The sequence below is a fragment of the Pleurodeles waltl genome, chromosome 8, assembly GCF_031143425.1.
Source record: "Pleurodeles waltl isolate 20211129_DDA chromosome 8, aPleWal1.hap1.20221129, whole genome shotgun sequence".
In the NCBI taxonomy this organism is placed as follows: Eukaryota; Metazoa; Chordata; class Amphibia; order Caudata; family Salamandridae; genus Pleurodeles; species Pleurodeles waltl.
This window is the reverse complement of record NC_090447.1, coordinates 1,258,295,227-1,258,315,829: the sequence shown is the minus strand read 5'-3', so window position 1 is coordinate 1,258,315,829 and position 20,603 is coordinate 1,258,295,227. Positions and strand designations below refer to the sequence as shown.

The following is a 20,603-nucleotide window of genomic DNA, read 5'->3' as shown; positions in this document are numbered from 1 at the left end:
CTTGCCAGCTTGTGTGTGCTAGTGGGGATAAAAAGACTAAGTCGACATGGCACTCCCCTCAGGGTGCCATGCCAACCTCACACTGCCTATAGGTATAGATAAGTCACCCCTCTAGCAGGCCTTACAGCCCTAAGGCAGGGTGTCCTATACCATAGGTGAGGGCATAAGTGCAAGAGCACTATGCCCCTACAGTGTCTAAGCAAAACCTTAGACATTGTAAGTGCAGGGTAGCCATAAGAGTATATGGTCTGGGAGTCTGTCATGCACGAACTCCACAGCACCATAATGGCTACACTGAAAACTGTGAAGTTTGGTATCAAACTTCTCAGCACAATAAATGCACACTGATGCCAGTGTACATTTTATTGTAACATACACCCCAGAGGGCACCTTAAAGGTGCCCCCTGAAACCTTAACCGACTACCCGTGTAGGCTGACTGGTTTTAGCAGCCTGCCACATACCAGACATGTTGCTGGCCACATGGGGAGAGTGCCTTTGTCACTCTGTGGCTAGTAACAAAGCCTGTACTGGGTGGAGATGCTTCTCACCGCCCACTGCAGGAACTGTAACACCTGGCGGTGAGCCTCAAAGGCTCACCCCCTTTGTTACAGCACCCCAGGGCACTCCAGCTAGTGGAGTTGCCCGCCCCCTCCGGCCACGGCCCCACTTTTGGCAGCAAGGCCGGAGGAGATAATGAGAAAAACAAGGAGGAGTCACTGGCCAGTCAGGACAGCCCCTAAGGTGTCCTGAGCTGAGGTGACTGACTTTTAGAAATCCTTCATCTTGCAGATGGAGGATTCCCCCAATAGAGATAGGAATGTGCCCCCCTCCCCTCAGGGAGGAGGCACAAAGAGGGTGTAGCCACCCTCAGGGCTAGTAGCCATTGGCTACTAACCCCCCAGACCTAAACACACTCCTAAATGGAGTATTTAGGGGCTCCCAGAACACAGCAAGATAGATTCCTGCAACCTAAGAAGAAGAGGACTGCTGAACTGAAAAACCTGCAGAGAAGACGGAGACACCAACTGCTTTGGCCCCAGCTCTACCGGCCTGTCTCCCTACTTCTAAAGACACTGCTCCAGCGACGCGTTCCCAGGGTCCAGCAACCTCTGAAGCCTCAGAGGACTACCCTGCATCTAGAAGGACCAAGAACTCCCGAGGACAGCGGCTCTGTTCCCCAAAGACTGCAAATTTGCAACAAAGATGCAACTTTGAAACACACGTTTCCCGCCAGAAGCGTGAGACTTTGCACTCTGCACCCGACGCCCCCGGCTCGACTTGTGGAGAACAAACACCACAGGGAGGACTCCCCGGCGACTACGAGACCGTGAGTAGCCAGAGTTGACCCCCCCTGAACCCCCACAGCGACGCCTGCAGAGGGAATCCAGATGCTCCCCTGACCGCCACTGCCTGCTTCAAAGACCCCACGCCTGGTAAAGACACTGCACCCACAGCCCCCAGGACCTGAAGGATCCGACCTCCAGTGCAGGAGTGACCCCCAGGAGGCCCTCTCCCTTGCCCAGGTGGTGGCTACCCCGAGGAGCCCCCCCCCTTGCCTGCCTCGCTGAAGAGACCCCTTGGTCTCCCATTGAATCCTATTGCGAACCCGACGCTTGTTTGCACACTGCACCCAGCCACCCCCGTGCTGCTGAGGGTGTACTTTCTGGGTGGACTTGTGTGTCCCCCGGTGCCCTACAAAACCCCCCTGGTCTGCCCTCCGAAGTCGAGGGTACGTACCTGCTGACAGACTGGAACCGGGGCACCTCCTTCTCCATTGAAGCCTATGCGTTTTGGGCACCACTTTGACCTCTGCACCTGACCGGCCCCGAGCTGCTGGTGTGGTAATTTTGGGGTTGCCCTGAACCCCCAACGGTGGGCTACCTTGGACCCAAACTTGAACCTTGTAGGTGGTTTACTTACCTGCAAAAACTAACAAACACTTACCTCCCCCTGGAACTGTTGAAAATTGCAGTGTGTCTACTTTTAAAATAGCTATATGTCATTTGTGTGAAAACTATATATGTTATTTTGCTAATTCAAAGTTCCTAAAATTCCTAAGTGAAGTACCTTTCATTTAAAGTATTGTTTGTAAATCTTGAACCTGTGGTTCTTAAAATAAACTAAGAAAAGATATTTTTCTATACAAAAACCTATTGGCCTTGAATTGTCTGAGTGTGTGTTCCTCATTTATTGCCTGTGTGTGTACAACAAATGCTTAACACTACCCTCTGATAAGCCTACTGCTCGACCACACTACCACAAAATAGAGCATTAGAGTTATCTCTTTTTGCCATTATCTTACCTCTAAGGGGAACCCTTGGACTCTGTGCATGCTATTTCTTACTTTGAAATAGTACATACAGAGCCAACTTCCTACAGGAGGGCACAGAGAGAGTTGAAGAAGGTCTGCGTACCACACCCTTCTCGGCTAGTCCGGCGCCACCAAGATGACTTGGGCCTGGTCTTGGCAAACCTTCCTCAGAACCTGAGGAATCAAGGGTATGGGGGGAAACGCGTAAAGCAACTGGCCGCTCCAGGACATCTGAAACGCGTCCCCCAACGCTCCTTGCATCGGATACTGGAGGCTGCAGAACAACGGACAGTGCGCGTTCTACCAAGTGGCGAATAGATCCACCTAAGGCGAACCCCACATCCCGAAGATGTAGAGGACCAGGTCCGGATGGAGACGCCACTCGTGATCTACTGAGTAGTGAAGACTGAGACCGTCCGCACATACATTCAGAACTCCGGCCAAATGATTTACTATTAAGCAAATCTGATGGTCCTGAGCCCAGGACCAGAGTCGCAGAGCCTCTCTGCAAAGAAGGTACGACCCTACCCCTCCTTGCTTGTTTATGTACCACATCGCGGTAGTGTTGTCCGTCAGGACCTAGACTGACTGTCCGGGAAGGGAGGAAGGCCTTGAGTGCTAACCGTATTGCCCACAATTCCAACCGATTGATGTGAAACATCTGTTCCGCTGGAGACCAATGACCCTTGATCTCCAGGTCCCCCAGATGAGCTCCCCACCCTAGAGTGGAAGCATCCGATACCACTGTGGCAACTGGCGGTGGTAGCGAAAACGGTTTACCTTGGGAAAGGTTGCCGTCCATCGATGAAGATCTGCTGCAGTGTCCCTGGAGATCCTTATCGAATCCCCGAGATCTGCTTTGTGCTGGAACCACTGCCTGCGGAGGCACCACTGAAGAGCCCTCATATGCCAGCGTGCATGAGTGACCAACAGAATGCAAGAAGCAAACAGACCGAGCAGGTGTAAGACTTTGAGGACTGGAACAGCCGCTCCATTCTGAAACATTGGAATCAGCACCTGAATGTCCCGAATCTGCTGAGGCGGAGGGTAGGCCCGAAACAATGTTGTGTCCAGTACTGCCCCTATGAACAGGAGGCGTTGAGAGGGCTCCAGGTGAGATTTGGGTACGTTTACCGAAAAACCCAGATCGAACAACAACTGGGTTGTCATCCGCAGATGAGACAGCACAAGCTCTGGAGACTTGGCTTTGATTAACCAATCGTCCAGGTAGGGGAATACCGCTATGCCCTTCCTTCTGAGATGTGCTGCAACCACTGCCATCACCTTCATAAAAACTTGAGGTGCTAAAGTAAGCCCAAACGGAGGGGCCGCAAACTGGTAGTGTTGCGACCCCATCACAAACCGGAGATACTTCCTGTGCGACTTGAGTATCGGAATATGAAAGTACGCATCCTGCAAGTCGACAGACCATCCAGTCTCCTTCGTTCAGCGCCAATAGCACCTGCGCTAGGGTCAGCATTTTGAATTTCTCCTGTTTGAGGAACAAATTCAAAATCCTCAAGTCCAGGATCGGTCTTAGACGACCGTCCTTTTTGGGGATCAGGAAATATCTTGAATAACAACCCTGACCCCTTTCCTGCACCAGCACCAACTCTATTGCGCCCTTTGATAACATGGCCAGCAACAGAAGATGGTCTTCTGAACAAAATGAGGGACGGGGGGGGAAGGGAGGAGGGGACTCCTGAAAGGGGAGAGCATATCGTCTCTCCACAATTTTTAACACCCAAGAGTCTGTTGTTATTGACTCCCACTTGCGGAGAAAAAGACTTAGCCTTCCCCCTACAGGAGAGGTATGATCGATAAAGTGGGGAAAACTAGGGCTGCTTCTGCTGTTGTCCACCAGTGGAAGAGGATGATGATGAAGGCTGCTGGACTGCCCCTCTAGCTCTAACCCTATCCCGCCCTCTAAAGGAACGATAGGGTGGATTGGCAGGTTGTTGGGCCAAGTACTGGGGCTTCCGAAAGGCAGAACCACGTGCAAACCCCCTGAACCTGCGAAAAGGTCTAAGGAGTAGCAGTGGCAGTCTGTAAACCTAAAGACTTAGCTGTTGCCCGACTGTCTTTAAACCTCTCAAGGGCAGAATCCGCCTTTTCTCCAAACAACTTCTCACCATCGAATAGTAGATCCAACAAGGTGGTTTGAACGTCCGAGGGAAAACCCGGAGGACCTCAACCAGGCGTGCCTCCTACTACCCACAGATGTCCCCCATGGCACTGGCTACCGAATCTGTCGTGTCCAGGCCAGACTGTATAATCTGCTGCGCAGCCGCCTGCGCATCCGAAAAAAAGAGATCCAAAGGGCTTCTGTACATCCTGCGGTAGATCTGACCATCTCCTTAGCAGAGTCCATAAGGGCGTGGACATACCTGCCCAGCACACAGGTAGCATTTGCAGCCTTGAGCGCCATGCTGCACGATGAAAAGATCTTCTTCGAAGACTGCTCCATCCTTTAGGACTCTCTATCAGTTGGGACCACAGGGAATGTTCCAGGAGCAGACTTCGCAGAGAAGACGCCTGGACTACCAAGCTTTCAGGAGTTGGATGGCGTGACAGGAAACCCGGGTGCGCCCCTATGTCTCCTCGCTATTGCCCTGTTCACCGCTGAAGTCGTAACCGGCTTCCTCCACAGGTCCAGAATGGGCTCAGTCAACGCCTCGTTGAAGGGCAGTAAAGGATCAGCAGCGGACGTAGAGGGGTGCAACACCTCAGTCAGCAGGTTGGTCTTCACCTCCGCCACAGACAAAGGCAAGTCTAAAAACTCTGCTGCTTTTCTGATCACTGTATGAAAAGATGCTGCCTCCTCTGTAAACTCCCCCGGAGATGCAATGTCCCATTCCGGGGGAAGTATCCAGGCCGCTTGCAGACCCCAAGCCTTGGTACACATCAAAAGGCCCAATCTCACCCTCCTCTAACTGCCTGTACTCATCCTCCTCCAGGAGTCTTAATGCCTTTCTCCGGGACCTAAGGCGTGTTTCCAAAGTTGGCGTTGATAACGAATCTACCGACGCCGAAGACTTCGGATCCCGGTAGGGCACAGGAAGAGATGGATGACTCCTAGCATCACCCGGCGCCGACACGGACTCCAATGACACATTCTGCGGAGTCGGCTGGCATGAAGGTAATGGGGCCGGCCGGGAAGGAGACAACATAGACGTCGAATGACGTGGCGATGGCGTCAGCTGACGCGATGATGGAGCCACAGACCCAGCTGGTGAAGATCTTCCACAAGGAGACATCCTCGGCGCCGATCCGACACCTTCAGCAGGGCAAAACGGCAAACACGGAGCCGCCTTATACGGCGCCGGGGACCCCAAGTCAAACTCCAATGGCCCCGTGGGACCCGCCGGTGCACCAGCAAGAGCCATGGACTGGAAAACGGCATACATTGCATTTAAAAATGCTGCCGGATCCACTCCTGGAGCCGGGAAAGCAGGATATTGCTGTTCTTGAGCCTGCTGCACATCAGGCTCCTGTGACGCCGGTGAAAACTGAGGGCTATGATGAGTCACCTCATAGACCGCCGGCGCCGGAGATATCTCCAGACTCCTGGGCTGAGGCGTCACAGTAGGGCTCATCTCCCATGTTCTTTGGCGTCGAGTAGAAGGAGACCTCGACATCGATCGGCTTCGCTCAGACCGGCGCCAAGAGTCATGACGGCATCGAGAATCATGGGGACGCCGCTTCTTATGCTTTTTTGGCAAAGCATGGGAGGAAACCCTTTTATGGCCCTTCTTCTTGGCTTTCGCCATTTTAAGCTTAGCCTCTCGTTCTTTTAGAGCCTTAGTGTTCATGCTCTGGCACGACCTACACCCTTTTAAAGTCGTGCTCAGAGCTAAGACACCAGATACAATCCAAATGTGGATCAGTTACCGACATCCGACCTCCACATTCTTTACAGGGCTTAAAACCCGATTTCTTTGGGGGAGACATTGTAACCACCAAAACACAACAGTAATCAACGAGCCAGGAAAGAAAAACCCTTAGCGTTGAAGGCACGGAAAAAAGGAAACTGACGTCAGCACGCCGACGAGGACCTCTTATTGGCACGGTGACGTCAGACAGAGTCACGTGGAGCCGTGCTATTATGACGTCCTCGTCGACGTGGACAGCTAGGAAGAAGACCTTATGATTTCGGCTACTCTACATTCCTTTAGTTCAGTTTGAGAAACCTTGTAACACTCATCTCAGGAACAATGGTTCATGTCACATTCATGGTTATAAATTTGAAACTATTGACCATATTATATTATTTGTCCTAAGTTGATTAGTTTGTGTTAATTGTCTTCTGACTTCATTTTATTGAGTCAAACAGGACGACAAAAGAAACAGTTTAATTTTGATTCAGTAGCAAAATCTCCTTTTTGATTAGCTCCTTAATGAGATTTTTAGAAATGCTTAAAGGTCTTTACAAATACCCAAAATGTATTTAACCTAGAATATATTTAGTAATATTGGCTTACCTGCTTCTTTTATGACTAAATTGGCTTCTTTGTACTGATCTTGGTATGTTTTTTATCATCTGTGTATTTACTGCAATAACAACACTCCAAAAAACTGGAGCTCTTCAAACTCATACAGTTTGTTAGGATGCAACAGTTTAGACGGCCTGGAGGAATACAACTGGAATGCTGGAGAGAACAGCCAGGGGTGCAGACTTGTTCTCCATCCACAGCTTTGTATCCCTAATGTGACAAGCTTTCAGTGGTTGGAAGGGGGATATTCGTCTTCGTAGTACTTCTCGGGTTGCATGCCTCAATTTGTCTGGGACTGTGACAGTTTTGTACTAATGTTTTGTTGCAAATGGATGGCTAGTTCAAGTTTTCTAAAGGAGCTTGGGCTGACACCACATCACATATTAACTAATTCTCCATCCTAGTACCAGGGTCTCATTGGAGAGAGCTTCCAGTGTCTTGGCAAGTGCAGAGTTATAGTGCCTGGTCAGATAGCGGACATGTGATTGCTGAGCTAACTCTAGACTCTGGTGCTGCTAGTCCAGTGAAAAGGATGAGTCAGACGTCTCCACAATGGAGGTTACCTTCCTCAGGCAGGGGGCAGCCAAGATGATGGCTAACAGTTTTGGGTCTAGTGCCCTTCCAGTGTCAGAGAACAACCCAAGATGATTTATTTTGGCTGCTAACCAAAGAGACACCCACAGCATGGCACAGTGTCTCCTTAGAGCCTTGCAAGTTTCATTTCCTCATATGATTCAAGAGCATAGTCCACTCACAAACACTAGTTGGGGTATAACGTAGTAAGGATTGCAATGGCTTCGTCAGTTTTTCCATTCAACAGAGAGCAGCAACAAGCGGAGCATTGCTCTAATACTCCTTGCAAATCATCAGGGTCACAAGAGTAAATAAAGGCATTGTGCCCCATAAACATTCTGTGAGATAAAATTACTTAGAAGTCAAGTACAAAAAGTCCTTAGTATCAGGCTCAGATGGAGACATCAATCAATCACATGGTGCACAGCAGCTTGGTACTTCAATGTCTAGACGGTGTCCTAGACTTAACTTGGTGGCCCCAGGAGTCTAAGTGGGTTGTGTCCCAGCAAAGTCTCAGCACCAGGGGCTTGCTTCCATATTTCAGAACCTTTACAAGAGAGTCTGGCTGAAAAAGGACTGCTGATACCTGGGGATGGACGGCTGTGTAACCAGGTCCTTTTCTCCTTTCCAGAAGTTATTTCTACCACATGTGTAATGTCAGCTAGACTTTGTATTAACTTCTTGACTTTTCTTCCCATTGATGAATTCCAGTTTCTCTTGTGCAATAGGTGTTTTTTTGTTGTTTTTTTTACTATGCATTACAGGAGCACCAAAAGGGATCCAATTCTGATGGTAGGAAACTGAGCACAAGCATGCACTGGAACAGTGTTTCCCGGGCAAGGAGCGAGAATTACTTACAGGGGTTGCTGCTGACAGTTTGAGGCATGCCGTAAATGACCTGAAGACAGATTATCGGGGCCTAAACTACGTAATCGGAAGAAAGGTGCACAAAAAGAAAACAGTAACAAGGATTCAAGACATCAAAAAAGAAAACAAAAAGAATCTGGGCCAGAGCCATACATAGAAACTTGCAAAGCGTAGAAGACACATGTTTCAATCAAAACTAGTACAACAATTCTGTTTTGAAGCACTTTCAGAGCACGCCACAAGGTGGCAAGTTACTCAAAGTCATAATGGGAGTTACTCAGGACACTGGATTGACAACTAGGGCTGAAAAGGAGAAGAATGCAAGGATAGCGCATGAATACACAAGGATATGTTACAACCTACCTGAAGAGACAGAAGACAAGCAAAAGGGGGTTTAAATAAGAACTAGGAATACATTTTATAACTTCTCTACATACAAATTATCTCAATCCAAATAAAACTCTATGCCCTGAAACATGGTGTACAGCATAACAACTTACAGATATAACACAGTCCGTTACTGGTTTCTTGAGGTTGTTTTCGGCAGTTTCCTTTAACTTGGACAAAAGCATAGCAGTTATCTGTTCCACACTAAAAGTATGCTCTTCATCCATGTACATAACCTGTAGGGAAGAACATGTAAAATGTCAAATGGAGTTTGAGAATGTACCTCCTTATCTTTAGGTGGTTGTCCAATTGCAACAATGCAACTGGTAACGAACAGAAGCACAAAAAGGTTTTACAAAATGATTTAAAAAAACTATCATTTTCAGTTAGGATGATTTTAGACAGTGTGCAGTGATATTCAATACCATTTTTAAACAACCAGTCAGTGAGGCTTTTTTCTAAGACATCAAAGGTTACAAAAGCAAATCCCTGCTTAATTCTACAACTATGCAGCTAAAATCCAATGATCCCATTCCACATATCTCTTAACGCATGTTAATTATGCCCCATAATCCAGACCTTAAGCGACACCCATACACTTGACAGCAATGGAAAAGTTCACAAGACCATCCATTTATAATAAGCATTTTTTCAACAATTAATGTGTGTTAACTGAATTGTTCAATTACACGGGAATTGTTGTTATTTCACATTGCTTCATAGGTATTGTAGAGTGCAGTGTCTAAGAAGGTATTTAAAACAAGCGTTTACAAAGCCAATAGTTCTCGTCTTTTGGTTTTGTAAAGGCTTACCTACTGGCTTTGCCAATGCTTCTGACAAATAATGTTCGGCACTGGCAAAGAGAACAAAAACGTTGGTAAAGTCAAAAGGTCCTTGTTCTAACAGGCTAAGGTTCTGGTTTTGTCAATGTTTTTTGTTAATGGCAGCATTTACATGCACCAAAGAACATGCCAATACGTCGAAGGTAATTTAAAAATGTTTTTTATTTTCTATTAAAGAAAACCCAAGTAACGATGCACGCTGACATCTCCACACAGCCACTACTTATACACATGTGCTTCAACAAACATGCACTGTGCCGCTTGGAGATCTTTTTTCATTTGTCATTTCAAATTGGTAGATAGCCATATTATGACTGTAGATGAAAACATTTTAATAAAGTGAAAAAGTGCACGATACACAACAAATGAGGCTGCCGGACTGAAAAATAAATAAATAAATTACCAGGGAGCGGTAGGAGTGAAACTAAAACATACAATGGGGCAACAGAGGCACGGGGGGAAAAAAACTCAGGGAGTGCGTGCTCATTACAGAATAAAGATTCCCCTCAAATTTGCAATGGTAGGATACAAAACTTACACTCAAAAACACTGCAGGACAAAATTGCTCCTGGGCAGGTTAAGAACAATACCAGGAAGAAAAGCCACCTGAATCAAGAGCATCCAACTGAGATAGAAAAAGAAGTTAAGCAAGGGGCTGACCCAAATATCACTATAAGTATTGGTTATGTATTGGACAAAATAGGTCTTGAGAACAAACAGTTAAAGCGAACTATGGTCAAGACCTAAAAATGGCTATTGATGCTGAACCACCACAAATGGATGTGCAAGAGTCAGCAGCCATATTGCTTTTGTTTTTAATTTACTAATCCAAGATGGGTGGGAACACCCATCATAGAGCAGTAAATTAAATACTAATATATATTTTTTTTAAATATATACAAAAAACAAAAAAAATTAAAAAGAGAATTTTTTTTTAAAACAAACTGTGCCAAAGTCCTTATTTTTTAAGAAATGAAAGGCTCCGAAGCAAATTGCAGGTACCATGCCTGCAAAAAATGAATGACTTTACAAAAAAAAAAAAAATTATAATAATAAAAAAAAATACAATTTAAATCACAATATGGGGATGCAACTGTTGAGCAGGCAGCATGTTAGAGGAGGAAGTGTACACCAAGGATCAAACATTTTCTAGCATTCGTGTCAAGAATTTTCAATTATATTTAGGACATTAAGGCGAGGATTATTTTTCTCTTTCTTTTACTCGCACACACAGCAGTCAATAACAAGCATTTTGCAATGGGTCTCGTGTCTGCTCAAGTTAGAGCTATTAGCATTGTAAACTCCTAACCGGACTTTTCTTGTCACACAAATTGAAAATGAAAAGTAAAACATTTTCACATAACTAACCAGACTTTTCATGCCATATAAACTGACAAGTAAAAGTTTCACATAAGCAAGCCAACAGCTGTCATCAGCGCAAAGCAGACACACTAAAACAAACAGAAGTTCGGCAAAAGTGCAATTATCCATGTAACAGGGTCAATGTCATGCAAAGCGCTCAACTACTGCCCAGCGATTGCGCTACGAATAAAAAATAAAAAAGTAGTCCAGAAACCATATGGAAAACATCGAGCCTCGTATGTTTTCAGAAATTCGGAAAAGGCCTTTCACTAATGAAATCAAGTGAATTTTAAAAGGCAAGCCCACGAACCAACCAAACTGATGGGAGTGACATGGGTGTGGTTACAAGCCCATACAGAGATTACACCAGGGACAGAGCGCTTATCGCTCGACCCTAAAAAGGGAAAACATAACACTAGACTACCCATGAATCATGAGTGCCCTCCGTAGGACCCAACAATCAGGGCCCACCATGTAATATTAAGTCTCTTTAACACAGTCCTTCCTCTTTCTTTGCTACTTACACTGCCAGGGATAAGTACTAGTTTCTTTCTTCATCATTATTGCCATTGTTACTGTGGTGTTTGTCTTACACTAAATACAGCGCAGCTTCATAGCCTTCAAGCACCTTTCTTACCTTCTGAGAATCGTTACTGCTTATACAAAATTTAAGATGGCTTACAGATCTCAGCGGAGGCCCGCGCTTGTTATTGGAGGACAGCTCGCTGTCCCGCGACCATCTGGTACGCCAGTTTGGAGCGGAACAGAGAAGATTAAGCGCTGACGAGTAGAGTGGTCCTCTTTCTACCGAGGCACTCGTGTATGTTACCAACCTTCCTTCCCTGGCTCTATGCGCAATCGGGCGAGTAGGCTTGTGGAGACAGACGCTCTGCTCTTCAGTCTGTGTGTTTCTCCCATTACAGCTGACTGGTCTGCAAGAATACCAAAGAGCCTGGCTTCCTTACTTGATACATTTCACTGTTGGCTACTGGCAGGGGACTTTTGAGTGCCCCATTTGCACCTAGGCTCCATCCTCCTCCGGATAGTAGATATATAGAATCCACTTCTACCTCAACTTCTTTTCTCTGGAGATACATAAATAGACTTCTTTTGCCAAAGAGATTATCCATCAGGAAAGAACTGAAGAAAGCATTGTCAGCTCCTTTGATTTATTGAGTACTTGCCAGATTGGTGGGCTTCCTGGCTTCTTCTATCCAAGCCATGTTTCCAGGCTCTTTACATTATCGGGCCCTGCAACGGTTGAAGATTCTTTATCTCTGCAGGTGTCTTTCTTATGCAGAGCAGATCTCGCTGTCCCCACAAGACGGAGTAGAGATCCACTGCTGGTTGATTCACATGGATGCCTGGAATGGCAGAGAGACTTTCGCGTCCATTCCAGAGGTGATTATAGAGTAGGACGTCAGCAGTTACGGCTGGGGGGGCCAAATGTGGTCAGCTGGAGATGGGGGACCGGTGGCCCTCGGACGAACTTCAATATCATCAATTGCCTAGAACTCTTGATAAGTACATATGCAGTGAAAACACTGTTCCGTCAAGGTGAAATGTTGTATCCTTCTGAAGACGAACATTATTTCAGCGGTACGATATATAAACAAGTTGGGGGGGTGGGGGCTTACATCAGCACTCAAGACGAGTACTAAGAGCCAAACTCTGGACCATTTTCCGTGCCAAGCTATTTACATAGATTTCATCAGCCGCTTGCCATTAACATCCTGGCGATATTATTATATATTGGTCAGTCTTTTTTTTTTTTGTTTTTTTAACCTGGTTGCCAGAAGCCTTTCCTGTATGAAACTGCTATTCAGCCTCCATGTGGAGAGGGAGGCAAAACCCTCTCCCTTTGGAAATGGGTGTTAGAAGGCTTTGGGAGGGGTAGCCTCCCCAAGCCACTGGTATACTTTGAAGGGCACATTTGGTGCCCTCCTTGCATAAACCAGTCCACACTGGTTCAGGGACCTCCAGTCCCTGGTCAGGCGCAAAACTGGACAAAGGAAAGGGGAGTGACCACTCCCCTGACAATCGCCACCCCACGGGTGGTGCCCAGAGCTCCTCCAGGTGGCCACTTGATTCTGCTATCTTAAATCCAAGGGGGGCAGAGGCCTCTGGGAGCATCTGAGTGGTAATGGTCAGGCAGGTGACGTCACAGCCCACTCTTGACTTCTTCCAGGGCTATTTAGGGTGTCCCTCTTGGGTGGTTCCTCAGATTCGACGTGCAAGATTCCAGCAGGACTCCTCTGTAACGTTTACTTCGACTTCTGGCCACTGGAAGTGCAACGGACTCCAAAGGCACCTACAATCTGCAGCTCCAGCAACAACTTCGCTCTGCAACATTGTTTCTCCGTCTCCTTTCAGCAACTGCAACATTTTCGTAGCTGTGCATCCTCCGAAGACGGGAAGTCTTCAGTCTGCACCAAGAAGGAAGAAGGAATCTCCCTTGGATTGAAGGAGTCCCGCCCCTGCATCTGCAGGCATCAACTGCAACGACGACCGCCTGTGCAGGTCCTCTCTCCTGCAACTCTGTGTGGATCCTGCAACATAGGTGGTGGTCCTGAGTGGTCCCTTGGTCCTCTCTACCAGATGTCCAACTTTGGAGGTGGTGAGTCCTTGCCTCTCCTTGCAGGATTGAACCTCTGTGCACCATGACTCTTGCTGCTGCCAAGCCTTGTTTGCTCTTCTTCTGAGGGATCTTCAGGCTCTGTGTAGCCCCGGCCTCTAGCACTCTTCCCTGCAACACGTGGTCTTCTGCCTGCTGCTCCAGCGACATCGGACTGCTTTCCAGGTGTGCTGAGTGGGCCTCACTGCAACTCCTGTGTTGGCTGCCTGTGAGGGTTGCATCTATGACTTCTTGCTCTCCTGACTGCTGAGGGACGCCTGGGACTCCCCTCCTTGGGTTGAGTCCCCTCTGATCTTTTTGGTCCCCGGCAGCTCTGCAAACCTACTGCAACTCTTGCTTTTGCCAAGGCTTGTTTTTTTTTTTTTCCATACCTCTGATGGACTGTACTCTTCTTCCGATGTGGGACATCAACTGCATCACTTCTGGAACTCGTCTTCTGCTCCTGTGCTGCATAGCAGACTCCTGGTCCTCAGCATCGAACTGGTCCTGCAACTCCAGAAGGGTAGGTAGTTGCTCTTAACCGGACACTCCACTTGGAACTGGACTTGGTCCTCTTCATTTGCAGGTCCCCTTCTGTCTGGATCCATCTTCTGTTTCTTGCAATCTTGCTTGGGTCTTGCACAGTCCTTTCACAAAGTTTATCTGTGGGTTTGGGTAAAACCAGGTACTCACCTCTTCTCTCCTGGTCGCTGGGGGGCATTCTGGTACTTACATTTTGGGGCTCCTAGTTCCTCCAGCTCCCCTCTACAGATTCCACTTACCTGGGTGAGGGACCATCATGCTCTTTCCATTTTTTTTTAAAAGTATATGTTATGAGCTCCCCCTAGAGTCACTATTGTCTATTGTTATTGCACTGTTTTCTACTGCTTTCTACGCTCATTCCTGACAACTGAGGTGTATATAAGTGTGTTCACTCACCTGCCACTAGAGTATTGTCTATATAGTATTTTAGTATTTGTGTCCCTAAAATAAAGTACTTTTATTTTTGTTACACTGTGTGGTTCTTTCATGTGTGTAATGGCTGTGTGACTATAAGTGGTATAGCATGAACTTTACAAGTCTCCTAGATAAGCCTTGGCTGCTCACCCACAGCTACCCCTAGAGAGCCTGGCTTCCTAGACACTAACCACACCTCACTAATAGGGGATACCTGGACCTGGTATGGGTGATAACACCATAGGTGCTCACCACACACCAGGCCAGCTTCCTACATACAAGTGTTCCAAAACTTAGGGACCCTTTGTGCCCGACTGGCAATGGTCAGAAAGAGTTTAGGAGTTCATCCCCATTGACAATTTTACCTTCACACTTAGGAACTGTTTCAGAAGACAAAATCCTGCAGCAAGGCAAAATGAAATCTCAGGACTCCACAAAACAGGACACCTTAAGAGTCCAGCAGTGGTTCCAAACCTAAGACTCAAAATCACCAAGTGTGACAATTTTGAAAAAGTTGCAATAATTTTAGGTAGGATTAGCACCTTGTCCTGATCCTATAGTGGTGAAAACGTTTTCAAGTCCCAAATTCAGGAAAAAGGTCAGTTTTTCTTTTTATTTTCCAGGTAGCCTCAAACTTCCATGGACTGTTCTTATGATACCAACTGCATGTGTGGAATTTTTTTTTTAACCCTGTAAGAATCTGTTCGTGGTATGTAGTGCTGTAGATTCAGAAACTGTGCATACTCCTGCCATCAAGTATTAGGGCCAGATGAGATCAAGTTGCGTTTCTTCTAAGAAGTCTTTCAAGTCACGAGGTACTGTGACTTCTCTGCACTAATGCGCATGCTCATAGAATTCATTGTTAGATTGTTTTCCCACACAGCGGGTGAGGATAAAAAGTGAATCAATACTATATGTAAAGAGAGGTCTATGCATAAGAGGAAAAAGAGAAAGAAAAAGACACTACAATGGTCACAGGTGTCCAGGGAGAAGGGTGGGTGCATGTGACTCTACAGCACTACATGCCAAGAACAGATGTTTACAGGGTAAGTAACGTTTTCTGTTGGAGGAATGTGAGGCTGTAGATACACATGCTGTGCATAGACTGAAAATCAGTCCTTCCGAAAAGTGGTGGCTGGCCTGTGGGTGTTTCAGTAGAATGAAAGAATGTACGAAGAACTGCCTCACCAAAATTAGATTGTTGGTGGGCGAGGACAACCACATAGTAATGTTTTGTGAAAGTGTGTGTGGTGTGGACCAGGTAGCTGCTCTGCATTAATTAGCTACATGGATTTTCCCAGGAAAGCCCTAGAGGACCCTTTCGTCCTAGTAAGAGTTTCCTCTAGGAGGAGTTGGCAGAGTCCTCTTGGCGTTAGCATAGCATATATGGATGCATTAAACTATCCATCTGGCAGTGCCCTGACTAGGGTAGATACGTCCCTTTGTAGATTTTAGAAAAAAACTAAAAAATTTTGTGCCTTTCTGGATGGTCTGGTTCTATCAACATAGTACTTGAGAGTTAATTTTACATTCAAAGTATGAAGAGCCCAAAAATCCCTGACCAGTTCAGCGATCTTTTATTGCCAGTGGACTGTGGGTGTGGAACCTGGAGGCAAGGTTTGGGCATTTGGCGTTTTCTGCTGTAGCAAAGAGGTCGATGTGTGGGAACCCCAATCTGTGAAAGCCACAGGAGGACTTTGAGTGGAGTTCCTACTCGTGGTGTTGTTCCCGCATCCTGCTCAGGTCATCTGCAAAATAGTTGTCCATCCCAAGAAGGTACTCTGTGGTGGAGAGCCCAACACCAAATAGTTTCAGATAGCCAAGACACCTGAGGAAAGGTTATCCCCTCCTTGTTTCTGAAGGTGATATATGGCTGTCATATTGTTCTTCTGGACAAGAACAACTTGCCTAGCAGGTTAGGTAGGTAAGCCTTCAACGCTTGTTGAATAGCTAGAAGTTTCAGGTAGTTTATGTGGAGTCCCTGGAACTTGATCTCCCATTGACCCTGTACAGTCAGATCTTTTAAGAGTGCACCCCACCCTGTAAGAGAGGTGTCTGCTGTAACAATCCTCTGCAGAACTGGGTTGAGAAAAGGCCGTCCCTGCAGCAGGTTGTTGGTAGTTCCACCACTACAAAGCAATAAGAGCGGCGGCTGATCAACACTAGATCTCTCCAGTGACCCTAGTCCTGAGACCACTGTTGTGCTAAACATTCTTGCAGTGGACACATGTGAAGCCCGGCATGAGATACTATGGCAAAGCAGGAGGCCATCATGCCTAAGAGGTGCATGACTGTTCTGACTGAGTTGTTGATCTGGTTGAAACAAGGGAAGCAGTGCCTGAAAGGACTGTATCCTGGCACGATTTGCATAGGTCATGCCTATCTCAGAGTTGAGAATAAGCCCTAGGCAGGGCCAGATTTGTAGGGGAGGGAGGCGAGATTTTATGATGTTGATGGTAGCTCATAAGCTATGAAGTAGGCCTATTGTGATCTGTGTGCATTCATGGCACTGCTGGCAGGTGGCAGTATTGATAAGCCAATCGCCCTGATATGGGAACATGTGGACACCCTGTCTGCATAGGTGTGCAGCCATTACTGTAAGGCACTTGGTACTACCTGGGGTGCAGTTGTGACTCCATAGGAGAGCACTTTGAACTGATAATGTGTTCCACTGACTACAAACTTGAGATCCCAACAATGAGCTGGATGTATCGGTGTGTGAAAATAGGGATACATTAGGTTGAACGCAGCCATAAAGTCGTCTTGCTAGAGAAGAGGGATGACATTTTGAAGAGTTACCATGTAAAAATTCTTGACATGATGTATTCATTTAGTGGTCTGAAGTGCAGAATGGGCCTCAGGAACATGTCTTTTTTGGGTATTAGGTAGAACAGTGTGTACATTACTGTTCTTTGCTAATGGCAGGAGACGGGTTTTTATAGCCCCTTGGAGAAGAACTTTGACCTCCTCCAAGAGCAGCCTTTGATGGTCCAGTAAGTCTGTGTTTGCGGGCGGAATGGTGGGAGGCACAGAGTGACCTCCAGACAGTAACGATATTGGATAATGTCCAACACCCATTGGTCTGAGGTGACGGTTTGCCAGATGGGAAAGAAGCCTTGTAGGTGCCCCCTGACAGGTGTGAGGGGGAAGAAGCGGCACGTTTGGTGGTGGGTGTAGCTCCTCTTTGGGAGCTAACCTTGCCTCTGCAATTGTTTTCTCTAGCAGACCCTCTAAAATAACACCTGGGAGAAAATTGCTGGCCCAGGATGTGCTGTAAAGACAGAGGTTTCAGGGGACGTGGCCTTTGAGCTTCCATGGTTTGTGGTGTGGTGAAAGGAGCTGCAGGGAGCAGATGTTTGCAGTGGCCCCATCACATTGGGTGTCTCCTTATCCTTTTCTATTTTTACTGAAGTTTGATCCACCATCAAAGGACGTGTTCAGCAGGTTCTGCTGAACTTCTGCTAAAAGTTGGAGATATGAGGCCATGCTTGTCTGCATAGCAGAATGCTAGAATTCTAGAACGCTATAAAGCCCCCTCTGGCAGCAGTGTCAGTTGCATCTAGGACAGAGCTAATAGAGGAGTTGGAAGTCAGCGTGTCCTCAGAAACTCTCCCTTGACCCCAGTTTTCTATGCTCTTCAGGAATGCATTGAAGGCACTCCATTTCATCCAAGTCAGCACAATCATACCTTGCAAGAAGGCCGACAGAATTAGCAATGCACCAGTGGCTGGTCGATTGTACGGCCACTTGTTTCCCTGCAGCATTTGTGTGTTTCCTTGCATCTGGAGAATGGGCATCCCCGCTGGCCTGGGAGTTGGCTCACTTACAGGTAGTGGTGATTGCTAAATAGTAGGGTGGGAGCTGACCACAAATATAGAGTCAAAAAGGGAGGCTTTATGTATTTCATCCACCCTAGGCGTTAACGCTAGCCCAGACGTCATTTTTAAAAATCTCAGGGGTGGGGCGTTATAGGATCTTGAGCATGGGGAAGTACCGAGTTGAGCAGAGGGAAAGCACCCCTCTAAGGACTCAGAGTAGAGTTCCACTTTATGAAGGGAAGCGGGCCCTACCAATGAGCCCTTGAAAGGATGTAGAATCATCCGAAGGGGTGGGCAGGGTAAAGGTCTGGGTCTGTGTCCCCTGGTGAGCCAACATATTAGGAATCTCATGGGTCACCCAATGGGGGAGCATGAAATGTGTCATCCCGCCCACCGCGTCAGAGTGTGGAGTTCCCTGAGTTGTAATGTCAAGGGGGTCTTCTGGAGAAGGGGAGGAGAGCGGAGGCTGAAGCTAAGGAACAGGGCAAGGTGATGGTGGTGCATGGGGCAAGGGGTTGGTAGCCTTATCTGGGTTCTTGTGTTGTTTAGCAGGAACCGGAACGTCCAAGGCCTCCTCGAAGGATGTTTTGAAGGTGGAGAAGCAGAGCCTGAAAGGCAGGCAAGGATGCAGCCCATCTGGGGGAGGATGAGCAGCAATTTCTGACTTGAGTCAAGCCGCTCCTGCATCTTATGAATAACTGGCTTGACTGCCCTGGTGTCAGACTTAATGGTCGACATTAAAGTCTTCAACTCAAAATGAATAGCCTTCAAGCTACTCAGCCACAAGTACAAGGCCAAACACAATGCAGGACCAGCCTACCTGAACCACCTCGTCTCCTTCCACACCCCCGCCAGATCCCTCCGCCTCGCCCAGCTGGCCTTGGCCACCATCCCTTGCATTCGTAAAACCACCAACAGAAGACAATCCTTCATCTACATCGCAGCAAGGAGCTGGAACAACCTCCCCCTGCACCTTAGACAAAGCCCATCGCTCACCATCTACAGGAAGAACCTCAAGATGTGGCTCTTCGGAAAAGGCCCTCTCCCCATCCTCCCCGCACCCCAGCACCTTGAGACCCTCACAGGTGAGTAGCCGCGCTTTACAAAAACTGATTGATCTCAGAGGGTGCCTTCAGTTTCAGCGCCAACGCTCAGGTTGGTGCAGAGGCGGGTGTGGTTGGTGTCGAGGGACAGCTCAGTGTTGGGGTGGCCAGTACCACAGTGATTGGTCTCGAAAGTTTCTTCAACACCGAGCCAGAGCTACGCAGGGCATCTGCAGCAGTTTGTAGGTGTTGACTATGACACCGAAGGCAGTGGCGGACCGAAAGCCTGTCTCTGGTGTGCCAAAATGCCCGCTGGCTGAAGGCTGCTCTGGATGAGAGCAGGGTCGAGTTGGAGGGGTGCCGCACTCACCGACTGCTAAGCTGGTGAAAGGTCCTCAAACTCCAGGTTGGAGCCAGAACTCTCTCCAAGGAAGAAAGACTCTTCAAATGCAGCCAATGGTTGTGGGTGTTGTGTCTCCCGCCCCCTTCGATGTTCTCGGGACCGAAGAGGTCTGGGGTGTCATATCTACGTGATATCTCAGGCAAGGGTCCCTCCCCAGGGGGTTAGGGGGGGGGGGGTAACAAATTGTTTTTAGGCCATTTCTGCTCCCCTTGGGGGCAGATCAGTCTATTATTATTATTAGGCCAATCTGCTCCCAAGGGGGGCAGAAACCTCTAGACACCAGGGATTTTTTTTTTAGGTCAGTTTCACACAAGGGTCACTCACATGGAAGCGGGGGGTGAATTTGGCCATACCCCCACCCCAAATAAATGGGGACAAAGTTGTTCTTCCCACCAGAGGGCAGATAGGGCAATTACCCCCAATCAACTCCCGGAGGGGGTTGGAGGGGGGGGCTCTGCGGGGTTTAGAAAGCCTACTACATGCCAGGGAATAAAAAAAAAAAAAAGGAGGGGGTGGTGGCTACCAACCAGTATGGGCCTGGTTATGCCCCCACCCCAACTGAAAGGGTTAACAGTCTTTCAGCTCTCCCCCGGCACACTAAAACATCTTATCCCACGGAAAGCAAGAGGACATTTGATTATTTGGGGATTTGATTTTACATTTGGGCCATGAGAGCTTCGCTAACTCTCAAAACTGTCCCACTTGGAATGGTGAGGGCTGCGCTTTTTGGACTTTGGGACACTGCCATGTAGAAAAATCCACAAGACTTAGACACATATGAAAACTAAACATCTGGGTGATTCCAGGGTGGTGTGCTTCACGTGCACCCTGCACCATTTTCTTATCCACAATGCCCAGCAAACCACCAACCTTGTTGGAAATCACATATTTTTCCCCACATTTTTGTGATGGAACCTTCCGGAATCTGCTGG

At 47.5% G+C, this 20,603-nt stretch overlaps 1 protein-coding gene across 3 annotated transcripts in view; it reads right to left on the bottom strand.

The window, feature by feature from the left end:
* Positions 1-20,603, bottom strand: part of HSPH1 (heat shock protein family H (Hsp110) member 1) — a 571,713-nt gene that overhangs the window by 473,804 nt on the left and 77,306 nt on the right. For all 3 annotated transcript variants that reach the window (XR_011194596.1, XM_069202180.1, XM_069202181.1), the window contains exon 4: positions 8,746-8,868. Coding sequence is in view for 2 of the 3 variants with exons in the window: in XM_069202180.1 (XP_069058281.1) it covers positions 8,746-8,868 (123 nt within the window). In the remaining variant the exon portion in view is untranslated. The remainder of the gene's footprint in view (positions 1-8,745; positions 8,869-20,603) is intronic.